Below are 27,653 nucleotides of genomic sequence, written 5' to 3'. Positions count from 1 at the left end.
GCTGCAGAGTACAAAAAAAAAAAAAAAAAAAAATCATTGCCTTCTGAAGTAGTAAAACAGCAGCAGAATCAGCCACAAACAAGCACAATAAAATATGTTGGAGCATTACTAGCTCTGCATTTTTGTAAGTTAGACTGAAACAAGAAAAAAAAAAAAACTTCCCTCATCAGCACTTATCCGAGTTTAGTCCGGGAAATGTCCTTTTTCCAGGTGCCCGTTTTATTCTTATCCACTATGTTTAAAAAGGCACACAGTGCAGGTTTTTTTTCTGTCAGGGTTATAATCCAGAACAGGTGTTTGATTTATTTTTTGGTGCGTGAGTGGGCTGTTTAAATGGCAGTTTAGCGTTATAGTCACCTATAGAATTGGCACTGCGGCCGGGTGACCGATGTGTAGCTGCAGCTGTGACCTGCATCAATAACACTTGTTGACACAGGAGCTTAAAGCTGGAACTGCTGATTAAAGGACAGATAGGCACCAGACAACCCTGCTGCCTTTACAAGCGGGTCAGATGTGTCACTATTGATTCAGGCTGCGGAGGGAAAACGCACATCAGGTGTCTCCACCAAACCAAATGTGTCTAAACATTCGATTGTGTGAATGCGATTCCAAAACACGTGTTTCACAACTGCTCCAATAATGTAGAGTGAGTGAACTTTTTTCTAGTTAACCATTATAAGATCACACAATTAATTAATGCCATTCTTTATGGGGTGCCAAAACACTGGCTTCAGTTTTGCACAAGATTATTTCAGTCACTACTCTGATGGTCACTGAATTACTACTTTTTTTTTTATCAGTTAGAGGGCTTTTAACAGAAAAACAGAAAACAGAATCAAAGAAAGTTTACTCCCGAAATGATCAGTTTAATAATTTCATTTATTTTCCATTTAGATCAGGCAGATGTTATTTGAACAGAATGCTGCTCTTTGTGCTTTTTCTCTTTGTTTTCGTGTAAATGTAAGCGTCAGCAGTTGTTATTGTGAATCCCTTAAAAAAAAAAAAAAAAGGTGCTAAAGCAATTAATTTTTCGATTATTTCTTTTTTATCTCACACAATTGCTCATTGCTCAACAGAAGAAGCATATTTACTCTGGAGGTTGCAGCACTAAAGTGGATTTCAGCTCCATTTTTATGACAATAACACGATTGTCTTTTTATTTACAGAATTATATATAATTTCAAATGACACTCTTTTCAGCATCGCGTTTCTACATGCGAACAGCAAAAATGTAATGTAAATCTAAAAATATCATCAGCAACGTGAAGATGACTCGGGGAGATTAAAAACAGCCACCTCGAGTGTAACCCGTTACGCAATGTTAACAGTTATTGAAGGACAGTTTTTATTTACTAAATGTTTGACCTGAGGTTGCCGAATGGTATAAAGATGAATAGTGTAAAGTTTCCTCACAAACAATTAACCGCATCACTTTATACTGCCGAGTCACCTTTGACCTCTGGCGTGTCAGCTGAGCGTACACACTGTCACCTGTAGCTCATGTTGATGTTGCAGCAGTTTACAGTGTCACATTCGGTGAACTCCACCCACGCCGTCACATAGCAGTCCAGTGGGAGAAGTGCTTAATTGCTGTCTCTCGCTCTCTCTCTCTCCTTCCTCCTCTCTTGACTGGATCTCGGTGGACTGAGGAAAATAATATGCTCATCTTTTTTTTTTTTTTTTCCCTCTCTGAGTGAAAACTAGTTAATGGATTGTGTCAGAACTGTAATTAACATCTGGCTGTTAGAGGTTGTTTCTGTCTTTTTAATAATGTCGGTCTCTAGGTCGTAGTTTTGGTTTGGTAGTTTCTTATGTTTTTTTTTTTCGAAATGCCAGCACCAACTTATTTGAGATCTGGAAATCGTCCCTGCACTTTCAAGCGATAATGTTTATTTGCCTCCCAATAAGATACGGACATCTGTGGACACCACCGATGTCGTGATTTTTTTTGATTTTTTTAAAACCAAATCTGTTACGCCATCCGAAGCTGGATTCACCTCTTGCGACTCGATCCGGTGCCCCTGTGTGTTGGTGGTGTGATACCCGAGTTGGTTTTAGTCCAACCAAGGACATTGGTTTCATTATCAGTCCACAAAAAGGAAGAATATTATGTTGAATATAATATGAAGGCTTCGACCAAAGTCCGCTGGGATGGGCTCTAGAAGTTAACCTTAACATGCCGTAGCGGTGCACAAACACTCTTCTCTCATGCACTCAGAAGATTGTTGCCAATATTTGATGTGTATTAATCTTCAGTTTCACCAAAGAGTTCACTCCCTGCAGCTTTCTGATTAAACTGTTGGCTTGTTTTTTTACCCTGTTTGATCTTCTCGTGTTCCTCATTTCTTCAGACTTTCTGGCAACCACGTCTGTTTCTTCCCCGATCTCAGCAATGAATCTTTCTCGAATGGCCGTCTTTTTTTTTCTCATAACCGATTTGAAATGAAAACTATAAAAAAAAAACAAAAAAAAACAAGGCCCACATTTTAATAAACCGAGCTCCGCTAGCACTTTTTGTCATAAAGTATTTCTGTGAAGCATCTGTAACAAGACGCAGTGTATTAACAGTTAATGATAATGCAGGAATATGTGGCAGTTTGAAATATTTTATATTCTTTATGATTAACTCTCCCTTTTCCACCACCGTGACAACGGAGCAAGGCTGATGATGCGTATAAATATTTCATATATGTTTTACAACACACTGTAAAAGTCTGACCACGTGTGGTTGAGCGTGTATCATCAGATGTGTGGAGCTGCGTTACCCATCATTCACTGACTCTACACACTACAGTGAAAGTGCGTAGAGCTCATTTTATTTGTGGTTCTTCATATGGTACTTATAAAAAGTGTCACCACTCCGTGTAATAAGTTTTTTTTTTTTTGTATCACAGATTTCTCAATGAGAAAGTATGAAGACTGGGACGAGCTCCGTGTTTGTGTTTTTTGAAATTAGCTTGGAAAGAATTCAATAAAGAAGTAGTTGTGCTCCAGAAATCTGCAGATTTATGGGTGAACTGAGCCTGCTGTCCGATCCGGTGAAGCGAGAAATACTGCCTGAGGGGCTAAGTGGTTGCATCTAAGATATTTATTCTCTAACTGAGTACTACCTTCAGGCCCAGAACACCTGCCAAAGATTGACACAGTGGCACCAACTTATTACAGCCAGTGTCGGAGCTGCATTGTCACGCGGTGACGGATCGAACGTGGGGGACGCGATGTGGAGTGCCGGACCTGAATGGGAGGATGACTGTTGTCATTTTTGACCTGCTGCTTCTAATCATTGTCAATTTAATTAGTGACCCACCGTGTTTTATCTTCTCGCCTTTTCTTTCTTATCTTTTGTATCCTCCACGCGGCGTCCTTCTCGTTGCACATCATCATCTGTTACATTCGTCCTGTTGGTGATTCAGACGCGCAAGAGTCACCACCGGCACACTCTTGATTCCCCTCCTACTCTCTTTTGCGCACTTTTATTTCTTTTTATCCTTCTGTCTTGCCCTCCTCTCTCTGCCTGCGTCTTTGTTCTCCTGGCTGCTTCCTGGTCTTATATTTCCGTCGCCGTCAGTCTCTTCTCCCTCAAAGCCTCTGTCGCCGTCCGTCCGGCTCGGCAGACATTTCCTCCTCGGTGCCACACTGTGCTCATTTGCTGAGGATAGCCGGGGACAGTTTGTGTAAATGTGCCTGTTTGACCTTTCTGTTGTGTCCCATTTGTGTTACGCAGATGGCTGATTGCGGAGTGTCTGTCTAGCAGACAGACAGCTAATCAACCTGCACCGCAGTCGGCATTTCTAATCTCTCCTCACTTTTTTTAGTTTTTACCCTGCGACACGTTTTCTGTGTTGCCTTGCCTGCTTTTGTTTTCTCGCAAGCTGCCACATGGAGGCGAGCATCCAAGGTCACGTCGCAGTGCCCCCACACACAAATAGCCCAATCTTTTTCTTTTTTTTTTTTTGTGCTGTGATGGCGTGTCAGCAAAAGTGGACAGGGATGGATGGCTTTGCCTTGAGGGTAAGAGGGAGGGAGATAGAGAGGCGGGAATAGGTAGAGACATACAGGGGAACTCCCTTCTGGGACTCATTTGATAGCTTTTTCATTGCGTTATCCTTTTTCCTTCCCCCCCCCCCCCTTCCTCTGCTTACTGTGTCTCTGTCTATCAGCTGCCATCTGCTTGTAGGCTCAGATGAGGATGTTTGTTGTTGCTGAAACACCTGCTTTACAAACTTAATGAATCTAGTTTGGTATAATGGACAATGAAGCCAGTGTCAAGAGGGAATTCTGATTTATTTATTTAACTACTCATTTGTTTAGTATGGCACGTATCGCGTTGTTTTATTTGGCATTCAGTTGGGCTCTAGTTGAGAAATCGTTACACATGTAAAAAGAAACTGGACAAAAGCACTGAAAAGTTTATTTTTATGTTGCGCAGTTATATGACATCTCCATTGATCGTTTAGTTGTGCTGCTGATTTTTGAAATGACGTTGGAGCGGACCGAGGGTGCTGAGTGTCCTTGATGGAGTCAATACCAGCTGTGAAAAAAATCAAGAGTCAGTTTTTAGCTCCTGTTTCCTGAAGAGAGGAAGATAACTAAGAGTCTTCAACTATGTTAAATGCCAATATGAGCATGCTACCATGCTGCTGCTGCAAAGTGTTATGTTAAATGCTAACATTTGCCGAACAGAAAGTTGGGCTCAGGCAGATTGGAACATTGTTTTTCTTGATATATAAATCAAATTATTAAATGTATTTGGCTTTAAATTCTGCTAAATTAAAATTAACGCATCACCTGAATGTTTCTGTGCCAAATATAATGCCGTCCCACTCTCTAAATATATTTCCTAACCACAAATGTCGACACCATGGTTGCGCCAGGGGACACTCAAGAGATCGCCACCATGATTAGATCAGCATATCAAGATATGTCACTGGACAGGTAAAACATCTTACCTGTTGTTGGCGCTGGACAAAAGGTTGGGGAAGCCCTCGGGTCGGTAGGACTCGCCCTACGGCCGCTACGAGAACACCAAATTTCATGTAAAATAATGCAAGACTTGTTGAGACTTGCTGTCCCAACAGCACAGAATATCTGTTTGAAGGTGCCCACTCGAGATCACTATTACCGATTCAGCATCCGAGTAAAGGCGAAACGCGGTCGCAATCGCAAGAATGCGACGGACAAAGAGGTAACGGTGGTCTCGACTTTTTTTTTTTTTTTTTTAACCACCAAAACGTGTTCAGTTATTCCTTGACGTGAGGACGACCGAAATGTAATCGGTTCAACGTCGAGTTCAATTTTGTGCCATACTTGCAGCAATTACTCTCAAGGTCCTCCTGAGATATATTGCTCACTGGGACCTTGACCTTTTGCCACCACCAAATGTAATCAGTTCAGCCTCGGATCCAAATGAACGTTTGTGTTCAATTCAAATTCCATCATGACGTGCGTGAGATTTCGCCTTCACCAGAAGAGGACGGACGCGTAGACGTGACCAAAAACCTGATGGCGTCGCCAAAAGGCTAAAAACTAAAATATCAAGCTCGCGTTGGCCCTCCAGAACACGCCGGGGGGTTCAACTCTGCGCCGTTCTGCTTTCTCTGTATCAGAAGTGGTGGTTCTGTTCATTTTTTTTCCCCCCTTCGCCTTATGGGGGAAGGCGGTATCCCCTGTTGAAATATACAGTAAACATGAAAGGATAAATGCCTAAATGAAAGCCTCTAAGATGAGAAGCATTTAATACTGTCCGCAAACAAGAGCAGAAGAACTCGGCAGCCAATCACTCACGTCTCCCGCTAGCCCGCTGTCTCTGATGTTCATCATTTTCTTGTCTTTCATCTTGCTTTTCTCTCATACAGCTTTTGATCCCCCTCGCACTTCCCGGCCCACGTCTACTTACGCTGCAGCCATTCACCCCCACCCCCAGCCCCACCCCGACTCTTTTATTTATTTATTTTTTCCTCTTTCTTTCGTTGCGGCTGTCTGGGCATTCTCCACTTATTTTTTTTTAATTTTTTTTATAACCGTCAGTATAAAGCTTCAAATGTCAAGGAATACAGTCGAGCTGCCTTTCTCCTCCATAGTTCTTTGATCAGTTTGTTACTGGAGCGAGCGATCGTGCCTCTACTCTCCAGCACGATCCCTGGCAAGAACTTTTAGTGACGGTGCCTGCTAATTACTATCTCCTCCAGACTTGTCTTTGCCTCCGTAGAAGAGCTGCAGGTCTCTGGGTAACCGGTAGCTCCGTGGAGCAGCGTTGGCATTCATTTGCAGTTGTGTTTCTGGCCACCGGGAAAATGCAAAGGCCAATATTCACTCTTCTTTCGTCTTGGTTTTCGAACCCCTGAGAGAAATAGCTGACTCTGTCTTTAGTTCCCCGAATGCTTCACTTTGTTCACCAGACAGAAAGCATAAAGCTAGTTTATGAAAGAAAAAAGAAAAGAAACAAAACACACACTTTCTGTTGTGCCTTGAAATGATACAGACAAGAATTCACATAACCCAGTTGTGTTGTGGGCTGTGAAGCCAAAACAATGACCAAAAAGAGGCTTAAAAATTCCATAGAGCTGAAGGGAACTGCAGTTTGGAGATAATACTGTGTTTATGCAACTGCATTCACATTAGATGGAGTCATTCAATCCATTGTTACTATTTATAATAGAAAGTTAAATATGAGTACATTACATCTTTGATAAGGATCCTTTAAAGTTGGTATGCAGAAAAGTACTTCCAGAGAAACTTGTCGGTTATGTACCTATGTTACTCATCAGCTGACATTGGCATTATACTCGTGACGAGTTAAAATCTGCCAGTAATATCACACACGCCAGCATATTGGTCAGACCGTAGGTTTTCATCAAAAAGGCTCAGAAAAAGGGGAAAGAAACGAAGCACAGTCTTTCACCGAAAAAAGAAATGTCCTGGGGAAAAAGGAAAACCACCGTGTGTATTATTTTACTTAGTGGTTGCATTGTGTTCTCTTTTTCCTCTGCAGGTATACTTATACCCTGTGCCCGTTCAATCAAGTCACACAAAAGAGCACTGCAGGAACAGAGGTGTCATTAGGGTAAGTACCTCAATCAACCGTCTCTTTTGTCCCCTCCGCCCCTTTGTTAAAATCCCAATCAATGACCAGCCAGGTTATGTCAGGGACGGTAGAAACAAAACCTAGATGCAGTATGTAGAACTGGACGTTAACACAGTCCCTCCAAAGAGCTTTACAGTTCTGTGTCTGCATTGTGTGCTGTGACATTTAGAATCCGTAGCAGCATGTTCACTCTTCTAATATGAAGCCACAAAAAGGGTAAGTTTTTCTCTAAAGCAGCTTTTCACGTCCATTCGGTTTCCCCCGCTCTTTCATCATGCAATAAAGCCAGAAAAAGGTCATTTTTTTTTCTTATTTATACCAATTAGGCGACAACATTGTTCATTTCGTGATTGGACCTGAAGCAAATCCCACAACTTCACTCCTATGAAACCTCTTTAATCATTGTTACAGTGTCCATATGAAGTTGCCCTAAAACCAATATTTGCGCTATTGATTTTTTTTATTTTTTTTTATTGTTATTCAATCTCTGTTAGCTTCATATGACCTTTAATCAGTCACTAACAGATCTTCATTAGGGTTTTAATACCTTTTGATCAATGACAAATGGGGCAAGTTTCATATACTGCTGGGCTTGTATTTTCCTCAGCCTCCAAGGGTTTCAATTTCATCAAAAGGTTTATGTGCTGGTCTTTTACTGTACCATACCCTTGGGACCGGCTGTGTCAACTGCCGGACAAAAATGTACATCAAAAGGCCGATGCGCTACGAAAGATGTCACTCAGTCCCCACTGAAATGCTTCTTTAGATGTCATAAAACAAGTTTCTTTCCTATTCTTTGTTCCCCAGGAGTGTGATTATACTGATTGGAGGTGTAATTGGAAAAAAAAAAACAGGACCTATAATATAACAGTAACCTTATTGGTAACTGATTTGTATTCTACCTTCCAAGTTTAAAACGATGCTTGCTTCATCAAACATCTCTCTTAAAAAAAAAAAAAAAGTATACACATTATACTGATGTTTTCCTTGTTTTTTATTTTTTTTACCTTTTCCTCTTATGATTATTTAGATTTGAGGTGATAATTGTGGGATGTCGTCTCACTGTCCTTTTCCACTCTCTCATTGGCTTTAACCGTCATCAACCCAACACTTTTATAGGGTGCAATTATGGAAACACTATTCCATCGACACTGACACCTCTCCGGGAAAAAAGCTTTTATGAGTCACCGCAACTCCTCCTTAAAGAGGACAACTCAATTGCAATGCTGTTCTGCTTGTCGCCGGCACACAGACTAACGACTTTGTTTTGTGAACAGGCAATATAAAGGTCTAAATGACCGTGGAAAATTTGCGACACAATGTCAAAACATTTTGCCTCCTTTAAGTTGTGATGCCGTTAGGCTTGACTTGTCTTCTTTTGGCGGTCGGAACGAAGGCGTTAGAGCTAATTTATTCGCAATTATCCATCTCTGCAAATATACTTTTGGTTTCAGATGGCAAATTAATTGGAATCTAAAGCAGGGCTGAGTTCTTTTTTGCACCACCACCTCCCACACTACCTACTCACTTTTGGAGCGGAAAGTGCAACGCTTCACCATGTTTTTAGCGCAGGAAAGAGGGAGAACAGAATGCAAACTGTGAGTAATGCGACCCCAGCGCTTCTGCCTGCCTGTCACTCATGATGGTATGGAAGGGCAGAAGGACCAAACAGAACCAGTGGTCAGACACGTATTTGACTCCGTTTTGGAAGAAAATCTCTGCCAAGCAGAACTCTTGAGGGAAGATTTCAAATGTACTTTTACTTTTTCCACATCGAAAGTTTTACCGATTGCATCAGTAACAGGAAGACGAGAACAATATTCGATTTTTTTCATTGGAAAAAAAAGAAGAAAACAGGACATAGTGCAAGTTGTTCGACCACATGCAAACACAAACAGCTCATTGGTATTTGCTGGGTGTAGGCAGGCAGTGCGGCGCTATATGATGTACTATACTGTTTCCAGAGAGCGTGTAGTGAGGGTATATGTGGAATGGTTTCAACCGAGGAAGGGGCGGGGAAGGCCCATGAATCATAGCTCGCATGGTGGGTATAAAGTTCATTTTTTATCCCGACAGACCATCAGTCAGGCCTTGCAGGATATGGCTGGGCTTCCTGATATCAATCTGCATGGCGGCATCTTCTTTCTCCCCAGGGGGGGGGGGGGGGGGCAGGGAGGGAGAGGGGAGTGCTTTGATTTAAACGCCAGCATTTATCACACCTGCTCCAGCATCCTAAAGGACAACCGTGTGAGAGAGCGAGGGGGGGGGGGGGCAGCATTAACATGTGTGGCCTGTCAATGGCAGTGTGAAGCAGGAGCTGTGACTACTGTGTCAATGACACTGCTAATACTTGCTTGTACCATTTGGACTAATTTGGATTAGTTATGTTAAGTTTTTGCAAATTTAAATGGACGGCGTTGCAGCTGAAATTTGATTACGGCTCGTGTTTGTGAAGTGTGTCGAGGCTCATAAAAGTTCAAATTGTTCCTCGAGCTCTAACCTTCCTTCATGCTTGGTTTTGCAGCATAGTTGGCGTTAGACCATTAACTATACAAATGTTCTTAAGGAACGATAAATCAACCCGGGAACACTTTCCTTTGTAGCCGCTCGCGCTTATACTGTGGCCACACGCGTAGCCATAAAGATTTGATACGGCACAGCAAGTCATTCGGTATGCTCCCAATTATCTGTAAATGTAGATATTATACAACACGTATTCACCTCTTGAATTCCAATATCTCTATTTCCCATTTAGCTTTCTTGCCTTTCAACCTCAGCAGCTCAACCACTTCCTGAAATGGCTATTGTAACAATAACATCAGCCTCGATAATGATAATAGAGTAGAGGAAAATGCTTGCATTGCGACAAACACCATCCCACTGTGACAGTGTCGTCCATCTTCATAATGTCCCCTCTGCCCCTCTCGGCCCCCCTCTCCAAAGGCAGACATGCTAGATACAATGACAAGACAGCAAATACAGGGTTTACATGACGGGAAAAAAAAAAAAGTCCAAATACACATATAAGTGTTAATGCTGTGTTGCTTGTTTGCTTGAGAAACACACACAGAATATACAATAAACTGTGCGATAGCATTTATCACCTATTGTCACCAGTATGCCACATTCCTTTCCCACAAGTCTATGAGGTATTGAGTTCCTCCTTTACAATGTCTAAAGAATTCTGGGCCATTCGTTCTCACGGAGGTGCTTCAGCCATACTCCCGGTGTGTCCGGTGTGAATGGCCGGATGTTTTGGAGCAGTCCAAACGGCAGATTTTCTTTGTTTGAAGGCATTGTGTAGAACTGCATATTAACTGTAAAGATCCAGCCCTCCTCTCGTTGTATCGCCCCAACTTTTACTGAGCTTCACCCGCCCTGACTTTAACCTGTAAAATAAGGGGAATTGCGTCTTTTCTACTTTTAGGGAGACGAGCCACGGTACGAAACGTTGTACATTTGTTCGTCGATCTGTGGGCTCTGAATATCAAACATAACTCTGTGTTTTTGTTTTTGTGAGGCATGTTTCAGATCAGTGTTTTCATCAGTCAAAGCAACACCAACCCACTCCTCCAGTCTTGTTTCATTGATTAGACTCGGGTTTACTAAAACTCTTGACTCCAGTTCATTTTTGTGAATTTTAGTTGCCTAGGGCTATACATACTTTCTTCCAACCTACACTGCAGATGTTTCAATATGGACAAGAACACAATAATGTGTGTGCTATTAGTCAAATATATACATAACTTAGAGGAAGATAAGGCCATATTTTCATACAAAAGGTCTCTTACTTTTTCTTTCCACTTAAAGAAAGCTTCAAGGAATAGACTGTTATCTTGGTTAAGTACACTTAATCAGTGCTGTGAGTGAGATGAGAATATCATTACCATATATGTGTGCATTAATTATGGAGCTAGAGCCCTGTGGTTAGCTTAGCATAAAGACTGAAAGCAAAGGGAAACAGCAAACCTGTCTCCCTCAAATCTGCCTACCGGCACCTCTAACGCTCCTTAATTAACACATTTATTTAACTCATACATGCTCAAATGTAAAAATAACAATTTGTCTTTGTTCTCGACCCAGAAGCCATGAAAACCGCTGGCTTGGCTTCTTTGAGGCTACCTTTTAACAAGTCATTAGCTGTAACATAAGTTTATTTGTCTGTCGTGTTCACCAAATAGTTACAGATTGTGACAAATTTTCTCATCTAACTCTCCACGGCAAAGTGTATTTCACAAAATGTTAAGAAATTCCTTTCAGATTTAAAAATAAAAACCCTGACACATAGTTTACCTTCAGCTTAATGTGGATTACTCTCGTTAAACTTGTATTAATTTCTGCCAAACATGTCTGAGCAACAAGGACTGTCGACTCCGTGTGCACGCGAAGAGTGAATCGAATGGAAAAAAAAATCAAATCTGATGGAAAAAAAAAAAGTGGCATGTTAATGTAATAATAGAATACACTCAAATAAAGGAAGAAACGCAGACGCCTGTCACAGTATATCACAAACAAACAAATTGATTGGTTGTTTTGGTAATCGAGAAAGCTCATTGGTAAGAAAGTCCAAGTTTTGAATACACAATAAAAGAGAACTGAAGCAGCATTAAACATGTGACAAAAAAAGAGCAAAGTGTGACAACTATTTATTGTTAAAAACAAACAAAAAAAAAAAAAAACCCAGGAAAACAACACTTTAATGGTAAAAAAAAAAAAAACTCAAATTTTGAATACGGTGTCATTACTGCACTGCTTTGAAAATTATGACAAGACACACAACAAAGACGCACACACACACACACACACATCAAATTCTCAGACACAGTGTGTGTGGCCGGCTACAAACGAGAAACTGATTAATACTCAAGTGATCCAATCAAGTATGTAACTCAAGACACCGGCATCCATTCTAAATATTTAACCTCCCTTTATTATTATTTTTTCAAATGACTAATGTATAAATGCAGCATCACAGCTCGATATCAGTCTGATCCATTTAAAGCTTTAAAACACAAGTCCCTAGGAAATACTTTGTCAGCGTCTAGTAATTAGCTTAGTGCTCAAGTCATTTCCTGCTAACAACCACAACAACTAACTCTTTAAAGTGCGCCGCCACGACAGAGCCTGGCCGCAACAACCTTTCACCACGAGCAGAAGTGCGTTTTAAATATTAATGTAGACCCTTTCAAACATAGCCCGGGATAAACGCATTGGAAATAGCTCCGGCTGGCTGCAATGATACAAATGGAGACGTCTGAACTCGGAAACCTTTGTGCTGCATATTAAACCAAATATGCAACGGAGAGATTTAACTTTTTTTGATTGGTCATGCAAGTTTCTGGAGAAAAAAAAAAAAAAATTGAAACGCATAAAAAAATAAACACGAACCTATAATTCATAGAAATGTGTGGCCAGACATGACGAAAATAGAAAAGTTGCTTTACAAAAATAATTTTCCTCCAGGCACACAGAGGAGGGAGGACGGGATGATTTGAATGTAGCTGCGGAGGAGGAGGAAGGGATCAGTTGAAAGGTCATCCAATGAGTTTTTGTTTCGAGGCTCCAGGGAAATCAGGTGGCCACGCAGTCGGGGTCACGGGGGTCGGCGTGTGTGGCCCTGCTCAGTTCAAGGAGCCGGGCCCTTCCATTGTGCCGGGGTCAAACTGCTCTGCACTCGTCATCATCGAGGGCGCACGAGGAGGGAGGAAAGAGGCGGCGCTGAAATTGTGCAGGGCCCGGCGAGCAGCTTGCTCGTTCACCCTTCACCTTTGGCATCGCGCTGCGTTTGACAGTCCGAGCTCGGAACACGCCCCGAGATCCAAAGCTGAAAACAGGATCGACAAAACAAGAATAATAATAACTCGTAGACGGTGCTGGGCGGATGCGAGTACACGAACCGTGAAAGAACAGTGGGTGACTACAGAGGGAAGATTCTCACCACACCTATGACTCAGATTGTCTGCTTTTAAAACAGGAAAGGTTATAAATATTTTGATCTGTGAATATTACGACTGCATGGGCTATAGATATATAGAGCAAGGATAGAGCTTCTGTGATATCAAGTGCAGGGGACAAATAAAAGAGTATTGTAAAACAACAACAAAAAAGGGTATTAGTGTTGTCAGCTTCTCCTGCAGGGTCATACTTCATATCGCTCAGTATTCAAACCCACAGGTCTCCCTTGAACTGCTTCATTGAACAGTGGATTTTCAAACAGAAAACAGTGAAGAAGTGAGGTAGCCTAGCAACATTGAAACTACAGTGAATGACTGTGTATGCCCACTGCGAAGGAGCCAGGCAGTTGAAATGACAGCGCGGCACAACCCCAGAGAGAGTGGGATGCGCTGGCCGCCGTGAAAAATACAAAATACAGTGGCTGTTTGTAGCGGTATGCGGCAGACATACGTATGCTGTTTACAGATCTGACTCTTTTCTATTTTTTTTTTCCTTCTTGTTTTTTTGGGAGGTACATTCACACAGCACAACAGCGTTTTCTCGCACCTACTCCCAGGCTCACTTCAAAAACCAGCGAAAGTGACCCTATATTGTTTTGCCACCATGCAGTTCTTAATCTGAAATAAAAGATCTCCAGAATGGAACAGAAAAATTGCCAGGTGCTGAGAAAAAGGTGCAGAAATGTGAATGCCTGCAGGCTGTCAAGAGGGGGGGGCTCAGTCTGAATGAACCAGCTGAGCACAGTTTATTGGCATATACCCAAGAAAGTAGAGACTCTACCCTGTGGCCATGGTAATATGGAAATATGCTCATTTGATCAATAACAGTCAATTTCTCATGAGAGCAGCTGAGAAACCCAACATCTTTTTTAAAATTATTAAAAAGGAATGACGGAAAAATATACCACGTCTCTTCTCGTTTTAACATTAATTACGGTTCACTTGCAGTTTTCTGCAGCGGCTGCGCATGTATAAAAAAGAGAAAACTACCGTCGCTAATTATCTCCGTAGGTGGCCATTTTATTGCACAGCCGTCGCGAGGGAGCCGTAAGATTATTACTATAAAACTGCTCGAACACAAGCAGGTTACAAATGAGCCCCAAAGAAATTTAACATCGACCTGAGACTGAATCACGGAAGGAGACGGAAGATGGCCTCATCTAGAGTGGCAGTCATGGACCAAAATATAATCTGTCAATCTAAAAATAGTGCTATTTTGGGGGCATTTTAACAATGTTGATAGCACTTTTTTTTTTTTTAACTTCGACGAATTCAGTGTAATGTGTAAGTCCACAAAAAGTGATGTAAGGACAGGAGCAACAAAACTCCTCACAGCAGACGTGATAGTGCTCAGTGTTGATCCTTTCTGATTAATTGATATTGGGAAGCTGATTTAAGGAGACATAATGTGCATAAAGATAGAAGGTATCCCAGTGGCCATTATTTTAAAAGTGAAACCGAAGCGGAGTCTCGACGTCACTTCAATCAATAGTCTTAAGATAAATTGGTACCGACTTGATATTAAAAATGAGAACAACAGTTAAAGCAGCGTGCATGCACACATCAGCGTGACCTCCCCCCATATCAATAACACAGACAACCACGAGCGCTCTCTTCTCATGTCATTTCCCACCAACTTCTTAGCTGTGGTCTCTGCTGTCTAAAACCGCCACAACACATTCACCATTCGCTGCCTGCCGTGCTGCCGCGGCCCCTCGGCTCGCCCGTGTCCTCATTCTGTTGAACCGGTGACATTTTAACCGGCAATGGGTCTCTGGCTCATGGGAAATGGTGTTTGTTAAAGGCCACTAAGAACAGTAATACACAGTACGCATCTCGGTATCAGACACCCATCGTCTGGACACGCATACACCCCCAGACATGCGCTTCAGTTTTTTTTTGGGGGGGGGGGTTTCTTTTATTTTTAAAGGAATGCACGCATTAATCAACATTTCTGTGAATGTGCCAGCGTTAGCTGTGGTGGAAATTAATGTATTTCCTTGTGAGAAATCAAAAGTATGTCGAGCTCGCTGTCGTTTGAGTATTTATTACAAAATGAAATATGGAAAATCATAAGAGCGTACCAATCGTCAAACATGAACCAAGCGAGTACATCAGATTTAAACAGAGTCACAGGAACACTTATTCAGCTGAATCGTCCTTGGAGAGAGTTTCTACACTCGCGGAGAGTCCAGAAAGTCCGACCCCCTCCTTGTGAGGAGAGCGGCCTTATATCCACGTAAGGAGGCGCCCTCTTCTTCACCCCTATGACATCGGTCATTGGTCATCTGCACATATGGACCGTGGCTTCTAGTTGTGTGCCCCGGGGGTAGAAAAACACTGCTGATCTGATTGATTACATTGAAGGGACGTGTGGTTTGGATATACCGGTTTGCCCCTCAAGAACGTCCTATGGACACGGGGACCTAGGGTCAGCTACAGATCAGTTACATAGGAGGAATTTTCCTCCGACATTAGCCACTTGCCTAATTTTCAGTTTCATATGTTCTAAACCAGGAAAAGTCAAGTGAGGCTGTTTTCAGGACTCAACTTATTGTAATTTGCATTACAAATGTCAATGTGTTAATGAAGCAGGACCCAGAATTCCCTCACGCTGGCTCTTTATGTAGAGTCGCTGCATGCATGACAAACGTTATCTTTTCTCACTGGTGCTCTGGCACGACTGTTAAAATCCTTCAACACCCACCAACCTGCTGCAGGTGGTGCACCTAAATCAAACAGACTTTTTTTTTTTGATCGTTAGACCTTGGAATAAAAAAAAAATGGAGAAGCTACATTTTAAGTTCCCTGTTCTTCACTCCGTTGTGCATCATTTGCGTTATACTTCCAGCAGGAGAAGCCTTTTGATCACAACAAATCGATTTCACATTTTCATATTACAACAAACAAGTTGAACATTCTGATGATACTCGGATTTAATTCTTAATCAAAATGTTCAAACTATGAAATTGAAAACAAGCTCGTTTCATTTCCATTCACGTTTCTTTTTTTTTTACTAAAAGTCACCATTGAGTGTGCTTGTTGCTTCGCTCTCCGCTGCTCTGCTTTTTTTTTTTTTAAATGTGCTCACTTAATGAGTGCAGCGCTGCTCCCTTTCATGTGTCCATATCAAAGCCAATCCCTTAATTGTTTTGATAGGCATTTGGAAAAAAAGAAAGGAAAAAAAGAAAAGAAAAAGGGATTCATTTTATTATTTTATGTCTCTCATCTTATCTAAGCTGTAATGATTTAACCTACAGAGCAGTGACAGCTCCACTGGAACAAGTGCATAATTATACATTTAAGTGTTCTACTTAATGTGCTCATTTTCAAGCTGTCAAGGTCATTCGCTGGAGTGCCATTAGTGAAGAGAGGGGCCCTCTTTACCTGGAAACACGGCAACGGCTTAATGCCCAGTGCTCAAGAGCATATACCATGGTACACTGGTGCAATCCGGCAGATATAGAAATTCATTTATATAATACACTCACTATTATAGGCGATGGAAAGCAGTGTATTTCTCTTCCTTGATGCTTTTATGATGTATGGTCCCTGCACCTAACAGCCCACGTGTTATCTGGTAATCAAGGCGAAGGGGTAATGACTTTTGTGTGTCAGAGGAGAGGGTTAAAGTGGTGGGGAGTGGAGAGCAGGGGGGTGGGGGGTGGTTGTGTGTCTGGGGAGGGGAGTGAGGGGGGGCTGACACTGGGAACCCCTGATGGCCTTTCTGCTGGGTAGCCATGGCAACATCTAGCCCAGTCGTTAATGAGGCACAAGTGAGCTGTTAACAGAATACTGATTTGCTTTTGACATCGGCCCTGATTCATATCTGTCAGGAGGTGTTGATGAAATATGCACCCTGAGTTTGTTTCATAACCGCGCATAAAATGGCCTCAGTCTTCTGTTTATGCAGCACAAAATGTGCCACCGATGTCACTCGCGGTTTCCGAGTAATTATGTGGGTCAACGCATTATATCTTAGAAAACCGGGCGGCAGAGCGGTTGCGCGAAACAAAAACATTTAACCCGCTTCCTGAAATTCAAATAGCGGACGTGCAGATGACGACTTTATTACCATGTGTAATAATAACCGTTTGAATCCGGTCGCGTACCTCCATTCAGAAATAGCTACCGGCAAAGAAGAAGCAGGCGTAAATGCTCTCTTTGCGTACCGGTCGTATGAAATGGAGTGAAAGCCGCCCTGACTGAGCACGTGCCCTTCACATGTTCCTATTCACATGAATTATTTATGAAGGTGCCGGGCACAATGGGTGAGAGGAGCATCACTGACTGGCGGACTAAAGGCGCCGCCTCATCTCCGGACATCGCTGTCTGATCGGTGACCTGACTCGAGGGGCACAGCTTGGCTATGAGAACAGACCCTTTCTTTTTCTTTTTTTCTCTCTCTCTCTCTCTCTTTCTCTCTCTCGTAGAGCTGCTTCATCGAATCCAAATTAACCAGCAGCTCCCAAATTACTCTCTTTACCTGCCGGTGCGTCACCACGTCTCATGCTGTAAATGATTAGCGCATTAACAGCATAGTGAGGGGACTAACTCGCTGCTCCAGACCCCTTGTTAAAGCAGTGAAAAGCATAGCTGTGAGGTATAATTCATTGCGGTGGCAGCTAATGAGTGGATGCTACAGTGGGAAGGTGACAGTAATAAGCGCCGACTTTACACCATCTTAACACAGGTGCTGTATTTCATCGGGATTGCACAAGGTTAGGATTCAGCAACGAGGAGTCGGCTGTCGGAGAACTATTTAGAAGTAATGCGATGCTGAGCTGGCATATATCGTCTGACAGTTCCTGTCTCTCTTCATAGCTGCAAATGGATGGCGCGCGTTTGAAAAGATCTGTCTCGGTGTTGATGCTCTCCGTAACGGAAACTGATGGGAGTCGCCTCAGAAGCTGTGAATCAACTGGAACGACGGCTGTGTTTGCAGACCGCTGTGTGTCGTCGCCGGACACGCTGTGAGGAAAATGTAATCGAAATTGTGGTTAGTTTTAGGCAACAGAAGCACTTTGGTGAGGACTGAGGGAAAGATTGCGGTTGAAGTGATCATCCCCTTTCAATCGTTAACCGAGTGCTGCGAAAACATTGTTTGTTGCTACGAGCGGATGCAAGTGAAATCACATCAATCCCGTATGTTGCCACCGAACGCTTTGCGGATGCCGTCTATATGAACAGTTTGCCACTTTGCAGATATGTCAATCGTAAAGATTTCTTTGTTTTGCTGAAACTTTTTTTTTTTTTTTTTTTTTTTGCTCTTGCGAATTAGCAGTAAATACAAGTGGTTTCATGCACAAGGGTGCACGTTGAGGAATATGAAGTCGCTTTTAAATTCAACATTTTTCTTTCACAAATTATTCCAGACTTCACGAGTGCTTCGTCTTTTATTTTGCAGGGGGGTTTTTTGTGTATTTTTTTGTAATTGCGAAGCAAAATAGTCCAAATTATGCTCATTACTTGCAGATGACTTTTGTTTGTCCTGTTTAAATGCTGCTTTTCTGGTCAAACGGCTTTAATCTACGTCTCGGGTTCTTATCAGCCTTCAAACTCCGTGACCTGATACTTGAATTGGCTCTCCGTGTTATCTCTCGCCAAGCATTTAAAGCCAGGTCTGGTCAAAACAATCAAAAGGGATTGATGTTTGATACCCGGTCCTGGTTTCATGGCCCGGGGTCCCGCAGCACACAAACGTATACACAAACCAACGCACGCACAAACGCACTTCTGGCCCAGATTCTTCTCCCTCGGCGCTACCTGCGGGGTGCTTAAACACCCGGAGTGGCGTTGTCCAAATGAGAATTGCTTCTGAAAGGTTGATTTGTGGCTATATCGGAGGGGGCAACTCTCCTCTCGGTGTTGAGCGAGATTAGCCGTGGATCTTCGGGATTTATCACTCGAGGCGTACGGATTAGCGCGGCGCTGAAGTTTAAAACAGAATCAGTGGCGACCGCGTCGTTTTAAAGAAATAAGAGGAGCTTATATCAGCTCAAGCCATTATCAGAAGAAAAGGGAGCTAATCATCCTTTTTTTTTTATGCTAATTACTCTTCATGAGGATTAGATAATACAAATCAGTAAAACAATATGAGGACAAAAATTCTTTAATTTCAAAACGGGCAGTTTGAGCATACGATCAACAACATATTATACCGTTTTCCCAAGATTTTTATATCAGGTTTTTTTGGTGTTTTTTTTTTTTTTTTTTTTTGCCCTGCAATAAACTCTACAGATATCAAGGAGCTGAGTCTGCAGCTTTAATGGTTGCCTTTGTGGGTGCTAGATGTAATTAAATCACAACTCCATCTGCTATTCTGTGTGTCAATAGAAATCACACCTTAGTAATTCAGAGAGAAAATTAAATGAGATAAGCTCCCTAATGTGTGCCGTTAGAGGCATGTCTGAGTTCTCCGAGGCCCACTATCTCACCCACAATGCAAAGTAAATGTATGGATAATAGGTTTAGCCGGCTGGATATGCAGCTATTACGGGTTTATCTTTGATGGAAGGTGCATTTTATGGCATTAGAGAAGGCCAGACAAAGACCGAATCAGATTTTCAACGTTTTAAGCCTGAAAAAAAGAGGATGTCTTCGATATCTTCCGTCATTAATCATTAAAGAGAAGTCTGTGTGGGTTTGTGGCCCCTCCCCTTGCTTCCATGTGGTTGCTCCAAATCAAAGATGTATCCTCCACTGGCGGTTTTAATCTATTTACGTACTCAAATTATACATTTATTTTCTGGAAACGGAAATGTGTCTGTTTACTTTGTCGGTGTTTTGAACAGCCATGTGTTTATTTTGTTGACGGGCAGGCAAACAGCCAACAGGTGCAGCAGATCAGCCAACAAGGAAATACATATAGTAACCGAGTTAATATAAGGAGACTGACCCTGTTGCTGCAAGTGCAAGCGAGCATGATTTGTGTCATGGCTGCAGCTCAAAGACAAACTGTGACAAATTGGATGAGAAAATGAAGTTGTCAGCGAGCCACACGGGTCCATTTGGCACATTTGGATTGAGCTATATTGTCTGTCACGGGGTTAGAACAACATATAGTAATGTTTATGCACCCTGGTGCCGTGAAATTAAGCGGTGAGGCCCAGCGTGTTGTTTTTCATAGGTGTAAATAACGAGCTGTGCCCTCGTCTGGCGACAACCGGAGAATGACTTTCGAAAATGGCCTGCCAATACCAAGTGCAAGTAGGTATTATTACGGAGAATGATCTGTCAGTAAGACTCCGTCTCGTGACTCCTGCGAGTCCAAATGACTGGAGTGTGTTGGCCACACCTCAGCGATAGTTCAAGCCTTAATTGACAGGGCCTACGCCGCCTCCTGGGGCACAGGAGGGCTGACAGAGCGAGAATGGAGATTAAGGAAGCAACAGAACGAAGGTAAGGTGTGTGTGTGTGGAGGGGGTGGTGGTGGGGGGGGGGTTGCGATGGATGAGGAGGCACGGAGGCGATGCGCAAGGGATCGGTGGTCAACTAGCAGCAAGAGCTGGAGCACTGTCACTTTCTCTGCTTGCCGTGTCTGCTGGCCCTGACAGCAATCCATTTGAGGGCCTCCCGGTGCTAACAGAGTGCTAAAACCCAATCAAACAAGCTCGAAGGAAAGAGGCGAGACGCTCGGGTCCAGCCGACTTCCACTTGTGTGAGCAATTCACCTCTGACTGACCCGCACAGGCATCTTAAATAAGCCGCGCGCATGGTGAACAGCGGGAAAGTCACACTCTGGGACCCGAAGACAGCCGTGTGTCTGTAAAAGCCGGAGAGTGCTTTATGAAATCAGAAGAGTCCATGTTTGCGCTCATCAAGGTCAAATAAGGAAAAAAAAAAAAAAAAAGAAGTTGCTTCCAGAAACGCGGAAATAAATTCTAAGCTTGGATGCAACGAGGATAAAAGTGGGTTTTTTTCCACAGTCCACAAAGTTCTTTATTTATTCTAATGTGTTGTGTGAGATTTGCAATGTCATGTTTGATGGAAGAAAAAAAAACACAAAAAAACAGCCAGATTAGAAAGAAACATTGGATAAATATTACTTAATGCGAGATGACTGGTTTGTTGTTGAGCTTTAGAGTGGTGTGCAAATGTAAATTTCTTTCACTCAAAGTCAGGCCATCAGTCTTGAGGATCCTGTCGAGATCAATTAAGAGAACCAATAAAAAAAAAAAATCATAATAGGTCATGAAATAAAGCAGATTAGCTTCCATAATACTAAAAGCCGTACTCAAAGAACAGAGCAGATCTTGCTGCTTTAATTGGCGGTGGAAAGGTCAATGTTGGCCCATTGATTAAATGCTATATAAAGTACTTGTTAGAGAATTGGCACTGGTGATGAGAAAAGCACTTAAGCAAATTAAAAGAACAATACTTTGAATTTATAGCTTTTTTTTTATATATAGTTTTTCATCCATAATGATTAAAAGATGACTGACAAGCCCTTGGAAATCAAAAAAAAAAAAAAAAATCCTACAGGTTTATTTTTTATACTTACTGTACGTTTCCCTGGAAGTGAGACAAAGATTGATTCCATTATTTACGCTCGGTCTTGAGTGTTGCAGACAGAAAATAGGCGCTAGCTGATGTAGGGCAAGAGATCAGAGCGAGACATGTTTCAGTGAAATCTTTCAGTCGGCTATGCACCGAATGCAGAAAAGACGACCAGCCCCCCACCCCTCCCCACCCCCCAATCCAACAGGATTACTGTGTTTGTCAAAAATCAATACTTACCAGCAGCATGACTGCAGTTGACGCCACCTCAAAGAAGCTGCTCGAGCTCAACAAAAGATCAGAGGACGTTAGCTAGTGAGAGCATAATGAAATGGCATCTGTCGGTACCGTGTTGGACTGCGTCCACCGGCACCCTGGTTTGCTTTGGTTTTCCTAACTCCCCTTGAAATGTTTGGTGGAAATGTAATTAGCTAGTGCTTTTTTTTATTTATTTTTCTTCTCCTCCTCCTCTTCTCCTTCCCTCGTGTGTTATTGCACGCAGTATTAGCTCCGACAAAATGGTAATTAATATTTCCCCTCCATTGTTGAACAGGAGAGGGGACGGGGGGAGTGCCGGCGCCAGCAACCAAAGAAGGGCACTGCCAGACTGGCCATCTTGCCAGCTTTGTATTTGTGCTGAGAGAAAGTGTTTTTTCAATAAGCGGTGTTTAAAAAAAAAAAAGATTGTGTGTTGGTTCTTTAAAACACCATTTTGACAAATAGATTAAAAACTTTGCTTCTACAGGCACTTCATCGAAGTATTAAAAGAAGCAATATCCGTGAGCAGTGTTACACAAGCTTTGACGTCGTTCATCGGAACAATACACGTGGTACGACTAACAAAAGCAACCAGCCACACGTCAGTCGACTCTTGTATAATGTATGCAATGTTTGCTACTCCAGCGGGTTACCCTTGGTAACGACCTAGCAACAGACCATTGTAGGTTTAATGCTTTCTAGAGATTGTAGGGTTTCTCAAACTGAATAGATATGACACACGGAAACGCGAAACCGCTTTGCTTGCTCGATCTTGTTCTGAGACGTATGCCGAAAAAGAAATCCACGGAGACGCAGACGAGCAATACGGAGCGTTGTAAAATCCCAAAGTCAAAATTCATCGAGGAAAAACACGTCATTTTTATTTATGTTTATTTGAAGTTGAGATGGTTGCAATGTTGCCATGGAGACGGCGGAGCGATATTTCCCAGTGATGAGCGGGGCGTGCTCTCGTGCCAAATGTACGGTCGCCCGGTTCGATTTCTCTGTGGGGGGGGGGGATTGCACGTCGCGTCGTTTTTTTTTCTTATTTGATGCGATTTTGTGACTTTTCAGGAAGTGGGGGATGTGGTCGGGGACGCCCAAGAACCACTACAATCAGATGGTGTACGAGAACGGAGAACCCTGCTGGCAAGGAGGTTCACGCAGCACTACAGTAAGCACTACATGTGTTTCCTACAAAACAGCAGACACTCGCGCACACTCGCACACACACACACACACACACTCGAACGCACACTCGCGTTCTCACACGAGAGCACAAAGAGGCAGACATGAATAAACTAACAGATACTCAGATGAACAAATGGTAGACACACACACGCTGACAGACTGTCAGACAAACAGATGGAAAGATGATACAGTAAAGGATGCGGGAACAAAAGACGACTCTTTAGACTCCCGCCCTAAATAAGAGACGTGATACAGAACCTGTGAATTTTAATTCTAATAATTATTTAATTGAATACTTGTATTAAGTGCATGTTTTATCGTTGTCATTTATTGGTTTTTATTGTTAGACAGCCTGAACAATGTGTTTACTGAGAAATCAATCACCTTTAATAAAACATGACTTTGGTATCGGTTTGGCTATAAGGGAACAGCCGGCTATAAACTCCCTTTATTTACCCTTTATTTACCCGGCTTTTATTTCTAATTTACCTGTTTTATAAGCATTATATGATGTGTTCTCCCGTTTCCTGCTTTGCTTCCTTTTAATTTGCAGTTAATGGCAACTCGCTTTCTATCTTTACTCCCTGTCATGAGCAAGCGAACAGATTTCTACCACTACAGCAATACAGCATCTCCTGTTATACACACTATCGTTCTACTGTTTAACAAATTTGAGCCCAACAATTTGTTTCTTCTATTTATCTCTTCTTTTCTGTTAAGCTACCACCAACAAAACTACTTCCCCACATAGAAAGGTAAAACTTTCAATGTAAAACAATTCTTGGAGGAAGTGCGTGAGTGAGTTTTTTTTTTTTTTTTATTGATGGTAGCTTCAGTGAAAAAGACAAAGCTGGATATAAGTCTTGCTGCCACAGTATATTTGGATTTATTAAGACAAACGGTAAACATGGATAAAGTGATGAGTTTGTGTCACCTGAGGAACAGGGGAAGTTAGAAATAATGACCTGTATCAAACATGGATATAGGTATATAGAAGTGGGCGTGGCTTCTGACTAAAAAAAAAAAAAACAGTATGTTTGGGGGGCGTGTCTGTTTGATTGACAGGTGCAGTCAGGTTTTTCACTAAGTGGGCGCGGCGTAGTGTATTTGGGTTCCCAATCAGGTTGAGTCAGATCGACCGCTCGTCACGGTCGGTTATTGTTTGGTCCCAAATATAAACTTTTAGAAAACCAATTTTTCAATCACTAATTTAACCCTTATTTCAGATTCTCAGAGAACCGTTGAGATTGATTGAGAGCGCACAGTCTGGTGTGTTCAGATGTCGAGCTGAGGACGTTTTAGATACTGAATTTAACAATCCGGCCAAACAAGATGCCACTTGGATGAACTGTACGAAGCTCCTCTCTCCGGATAAATCAGGAATAATGTGGAGCCTCGTCGCCCCGTCTGCTCTCTGCAGGCCTCGTTCTGTGCATGTGCATTTCAACAATGGGGACTTAGTCAATCAGTTATAGGCATGGGTCGCCCAGCAGCCCGGCAAAAAGACGTTTTGTCCAAAGCCAAGTGATTGAAACTGACTTGCCCCCCCCCCCCCCCCCCCCTTTGACAGTCCACAATGGTCTTTATGGTTAGTGTTGCTCCGTTTGCGTTCTTGCGCAGCTTTCTCTTCTTCTACTCTCCCGCATTTTCCTGCCTCTTCCAGTCCACTTTCATGAGATCCATTTACACTTTTGTGGGAGAATTTGCTCAATTAAAAAAAAAATGTAGCACATTTAATCATCTCATTTTCTTTGCCCGGGCCCCTCTTCAAATCAGAGTCCAATAAATGTCGTTTGCAAATATATGTACTCGTGCCATCCGGGGGCCTCCTTTTGAAAAGACTAAATTGAATTCCTTTGATACGACCTCCTCGCCGTGTGCAGACGGCATAAATGAAGTCTCGTCAGAAGTCGACGCTCATTATATTTGAGATGCTGAACCTCCACTCTCTTCTTTCTGGGGGGGGGGACGCACTTTTCTCTTTATGCTTGAGGAGAAGAGACCACTGATGTATTGTCTTTCGGGTGGATACTGCGGATGGGATTCCACATTCGAGTAGTGCGGCATATCTGAGGAGTCTATAGGGGTGAAACCAACTGTTTCAGTTTGTATTCACGCTCCGTGACATTGAGCAGTGACTTTAGCTACAACTATTTCAACTTATTGTGGATAATTCCAGTGTTTTATGCCTTCACGGGTTTTGTCATCGTTTTTTGTTTTTTTTTATTGGTCATGAAGATATCGGAGTTAGCAGATTAATTGCCGAGTCAGGTGACCAAACAGATTGCAGGAGGAAACAAAGTCGTACAGTTCGAGTCTTACTGTCAGCTGACAGCTTTTGTGGTGGTTGTACGCACAGTTGCAACGAGGCTTTTTTTTTTTTTTTTTTACCAGCGCTCACTTTCAGTTTGCAACTGCGGGTTTGTTTGCAGTCTTTGAGATCGTGTTTGTTGCCCGACTACAGTCTGGAACCAGAATAGGAAAAGATTAACAAGGGGTAGTCCAAGGTTATAATCTAACCTTAGTATTGCACCTTACAGAAAGTTTGAGTACTTGCAAAAGACAAACAAAAACAAAAAAATGTCAAAAAGAAAGGACAAAATTTACCCAGCAGAAGCCGATGTGTCTTGATTTTCCCCCGATATGGTTCAAGCTCTAGAAATCCTGGATCTGGATTTGAGTGCTACTTTCTTTCATGAGACCCTCGCTGCCGGGTGAACACTTCCAGACTCCACACCTCCAGTTTGTAACACCGGCTTTCTTTTACAAAGTCTGCAGAGCTCCCGTCAACCGATTTGCGAAGCTGGTGAAGTGCCACATTAGGAGAAGTCAACTATTTGGGGCGGGCTGACATCATTTCTTATTTGAAGAAAAAAAAAAAAGTTACCTATGTGTAATCATTCAAAACCAACCTCGTACGTCCAAAGTCCCGCCCCCAACACGGATCCACGTCTCTGCCACCTGCGAGTCAATACTGAACCACCGATCATAAGGCGAACGCACTTTGTCGTTCACAGCAGCACGCACCCGCTTGATAACTCTTAAGATACTAAGCGACATAACAAAAGACTATTTTTGAATCCTTGTACGGGACAAAACCACCAGTTCTACCAGCCTGGAACTTCAGCACAATAACTCCTGTCAAGTTCCCATCTCGCTGCCTTCCCCAGGTGCTTTTGTTCGCCAGAGGGTTTGTCGGTTCAGGGTGCAGTATGATGTGAGGGGTTGCTATGGCAACCACCTCGAAATAAAACACTTTTTTTTTTTTTTCCTTCCGCTCTGTTGCAGAGGGCGTCAAAGTCACCTAATAAAGTTCTGACGGCGGTAATCGCAGCCTCCCCCCCCCCGTCCTGTTCACGTGTGGGATGGCGGCAGCGACGTCCCAGCAGCCGGGCTCGAAAAATCTGAATGACCTGAATATGCTTAAGTTGCAACAAGTCACTGGATGTCTTTGGCATAATTTTTTTTATCATTTGTGACGAACCTCGCTTCTTCACCAAAGTTGTCTTTTTCTGAAAAAGGCTGTAAAAGGAGTCAAACAAAAAGCAGGACGACTCCAGTCGGCTCCCTCTGCGAGATACAACCGGCACGGCTCTTGACTCGGCCTAACAACGATTCTTCTCCCCGCACCACCTCAACTTTTCTTTCTTTGTGCTTTTTCTAGGTCACGCTGACATGCGGAACGGAGACAGCCCTGCGATCGGTGAAGGAGCCCAGCAAATGCCAGTACATCATGGACTTTCAGACTCCCGTGGCCTGTCAGCCGGTGCTGAAGCAGCGGGGTATACACAGTGAACTGTGACCCCCCCCCCCTTTCCCTTACTGGCCTAGCCGAGAATAACTCGGAACCCGCCCCTCTGCCGGCTAGCCCGCGGTGACAGGCCGGGGTCCTTGGGGTCCCCTCTGACATCTGTGTTGTCAGAACATATATACTTCCGAGCGAGTCTGCCTCTCCGTTCCCAGACCACTTTAGTTCTCATTGACGGTTACACCGCTGCTTCATTTCTGTTACATTATAGTTTCAATAGAGCATTTATTCAGTCATTCGGTCACCACTTATTCTTGACGGTGTTGTGTATTGATCACATTCTACACTTAAGGCCCGAGCAAGATTTCTATGTAAATAATTGAAGAAATAAACGGAAGACGAGAGTAATCGTCGGGTTTAGCGACATTGCCGTTAATGCAAGTGCCGTATCAATGGACTGCTTATTTATACGCACAGACAAAAGGACTGTCCTTCCATTTCAGCACAGCGGCGACCTTATTTACTTACTCACTTAACTCTTAAAGCTGGGATTGGCTAAACATTTTTTTTTTTTTATAGTACAGCCCTAGTCCTGCAGCTTTCCCCTCCATCTCTAAAATGCTTCACCAATACCGACACGTATTTTATTGTGATTATTGTCAGGCTCGTTTTTAGACTCTCTTTTTGATCATTCAGTCTCCTTTTTTTTGGGGTGGGGGGGGAGGTTGCTCTGCAGGTGTAAGCGGTCGTTGCCGGTGCTGAAATAGTAGCATTTTCTTCAGGACCTTCTGCCGTTGAAGGGACGCGCAAGACCAGCTGCATTTGTAGAACCGCCAATAGAAACTCCCTCTTTTTTAAAATGACCCGTGATTGGCCTAAAGTCTCAGGCTACATGGTTTAAAGCCTAGAAGACAGTCCT

The 27,653-nt window shown here is 42.8% G+C and overlaps 1 protein-coding gene across 3 annotated transcripts in view; it reads left to right on the top strand.

Moving 5' to 3' along the window:
* Positions 1-27,450, top strand: part of LOC138636011 (glucosidase 2 subunit beta-like) — a 121,977-nt gene extending 94,527 nt beyond the window's left edge. For all 3 annotated transcript variants that reach the window (XM_069723790.1, XM_069723789.1, XM_069723788.1), the window contains exons 13-15: positions 6,992-7,063; positions 22,870-22,969; positions 26,651-27,450. In XM_069723790.1, the coding sequence (XP_069579891.1) occupies positions 6,992-7,063; positions 22,870-22,969; positions 26,651-26,788 (310 nt within the window). In that variant the 3' untranslated portion in view covers positions 26,789-27,450. The remainder of the gene's footprint in view (positions 1-6,991; positions 7,064-22,869; positions 22,970-26,650) is intronic.
* Positions 27,451-27,653: the final 203 nt, after the last annotated feature.

The sequence above is a fragment of the Brachyistius frenatus genome, unplaced genomic scaffold (genome assembly GCF_029030835.1).
Source record: "Brachyistius frenatus isolate BFR_SWC_R1_liver_20210118 unplaced genomic scaffold, ASM2903083v1 Contig_345, whole genome shotgun sequence".
In the NCBI taxonomy this organism is placed as follows: Eukaryota; Metazoa; Chordata; class Actinopteri; family Embiotocidae; genus Brachyistius; species Brachyistius frenatus.
Note: the sequence above shows the minus strand (reverse complement) of the source record. Positions and strands in the feature narration are given on the sequence as shown.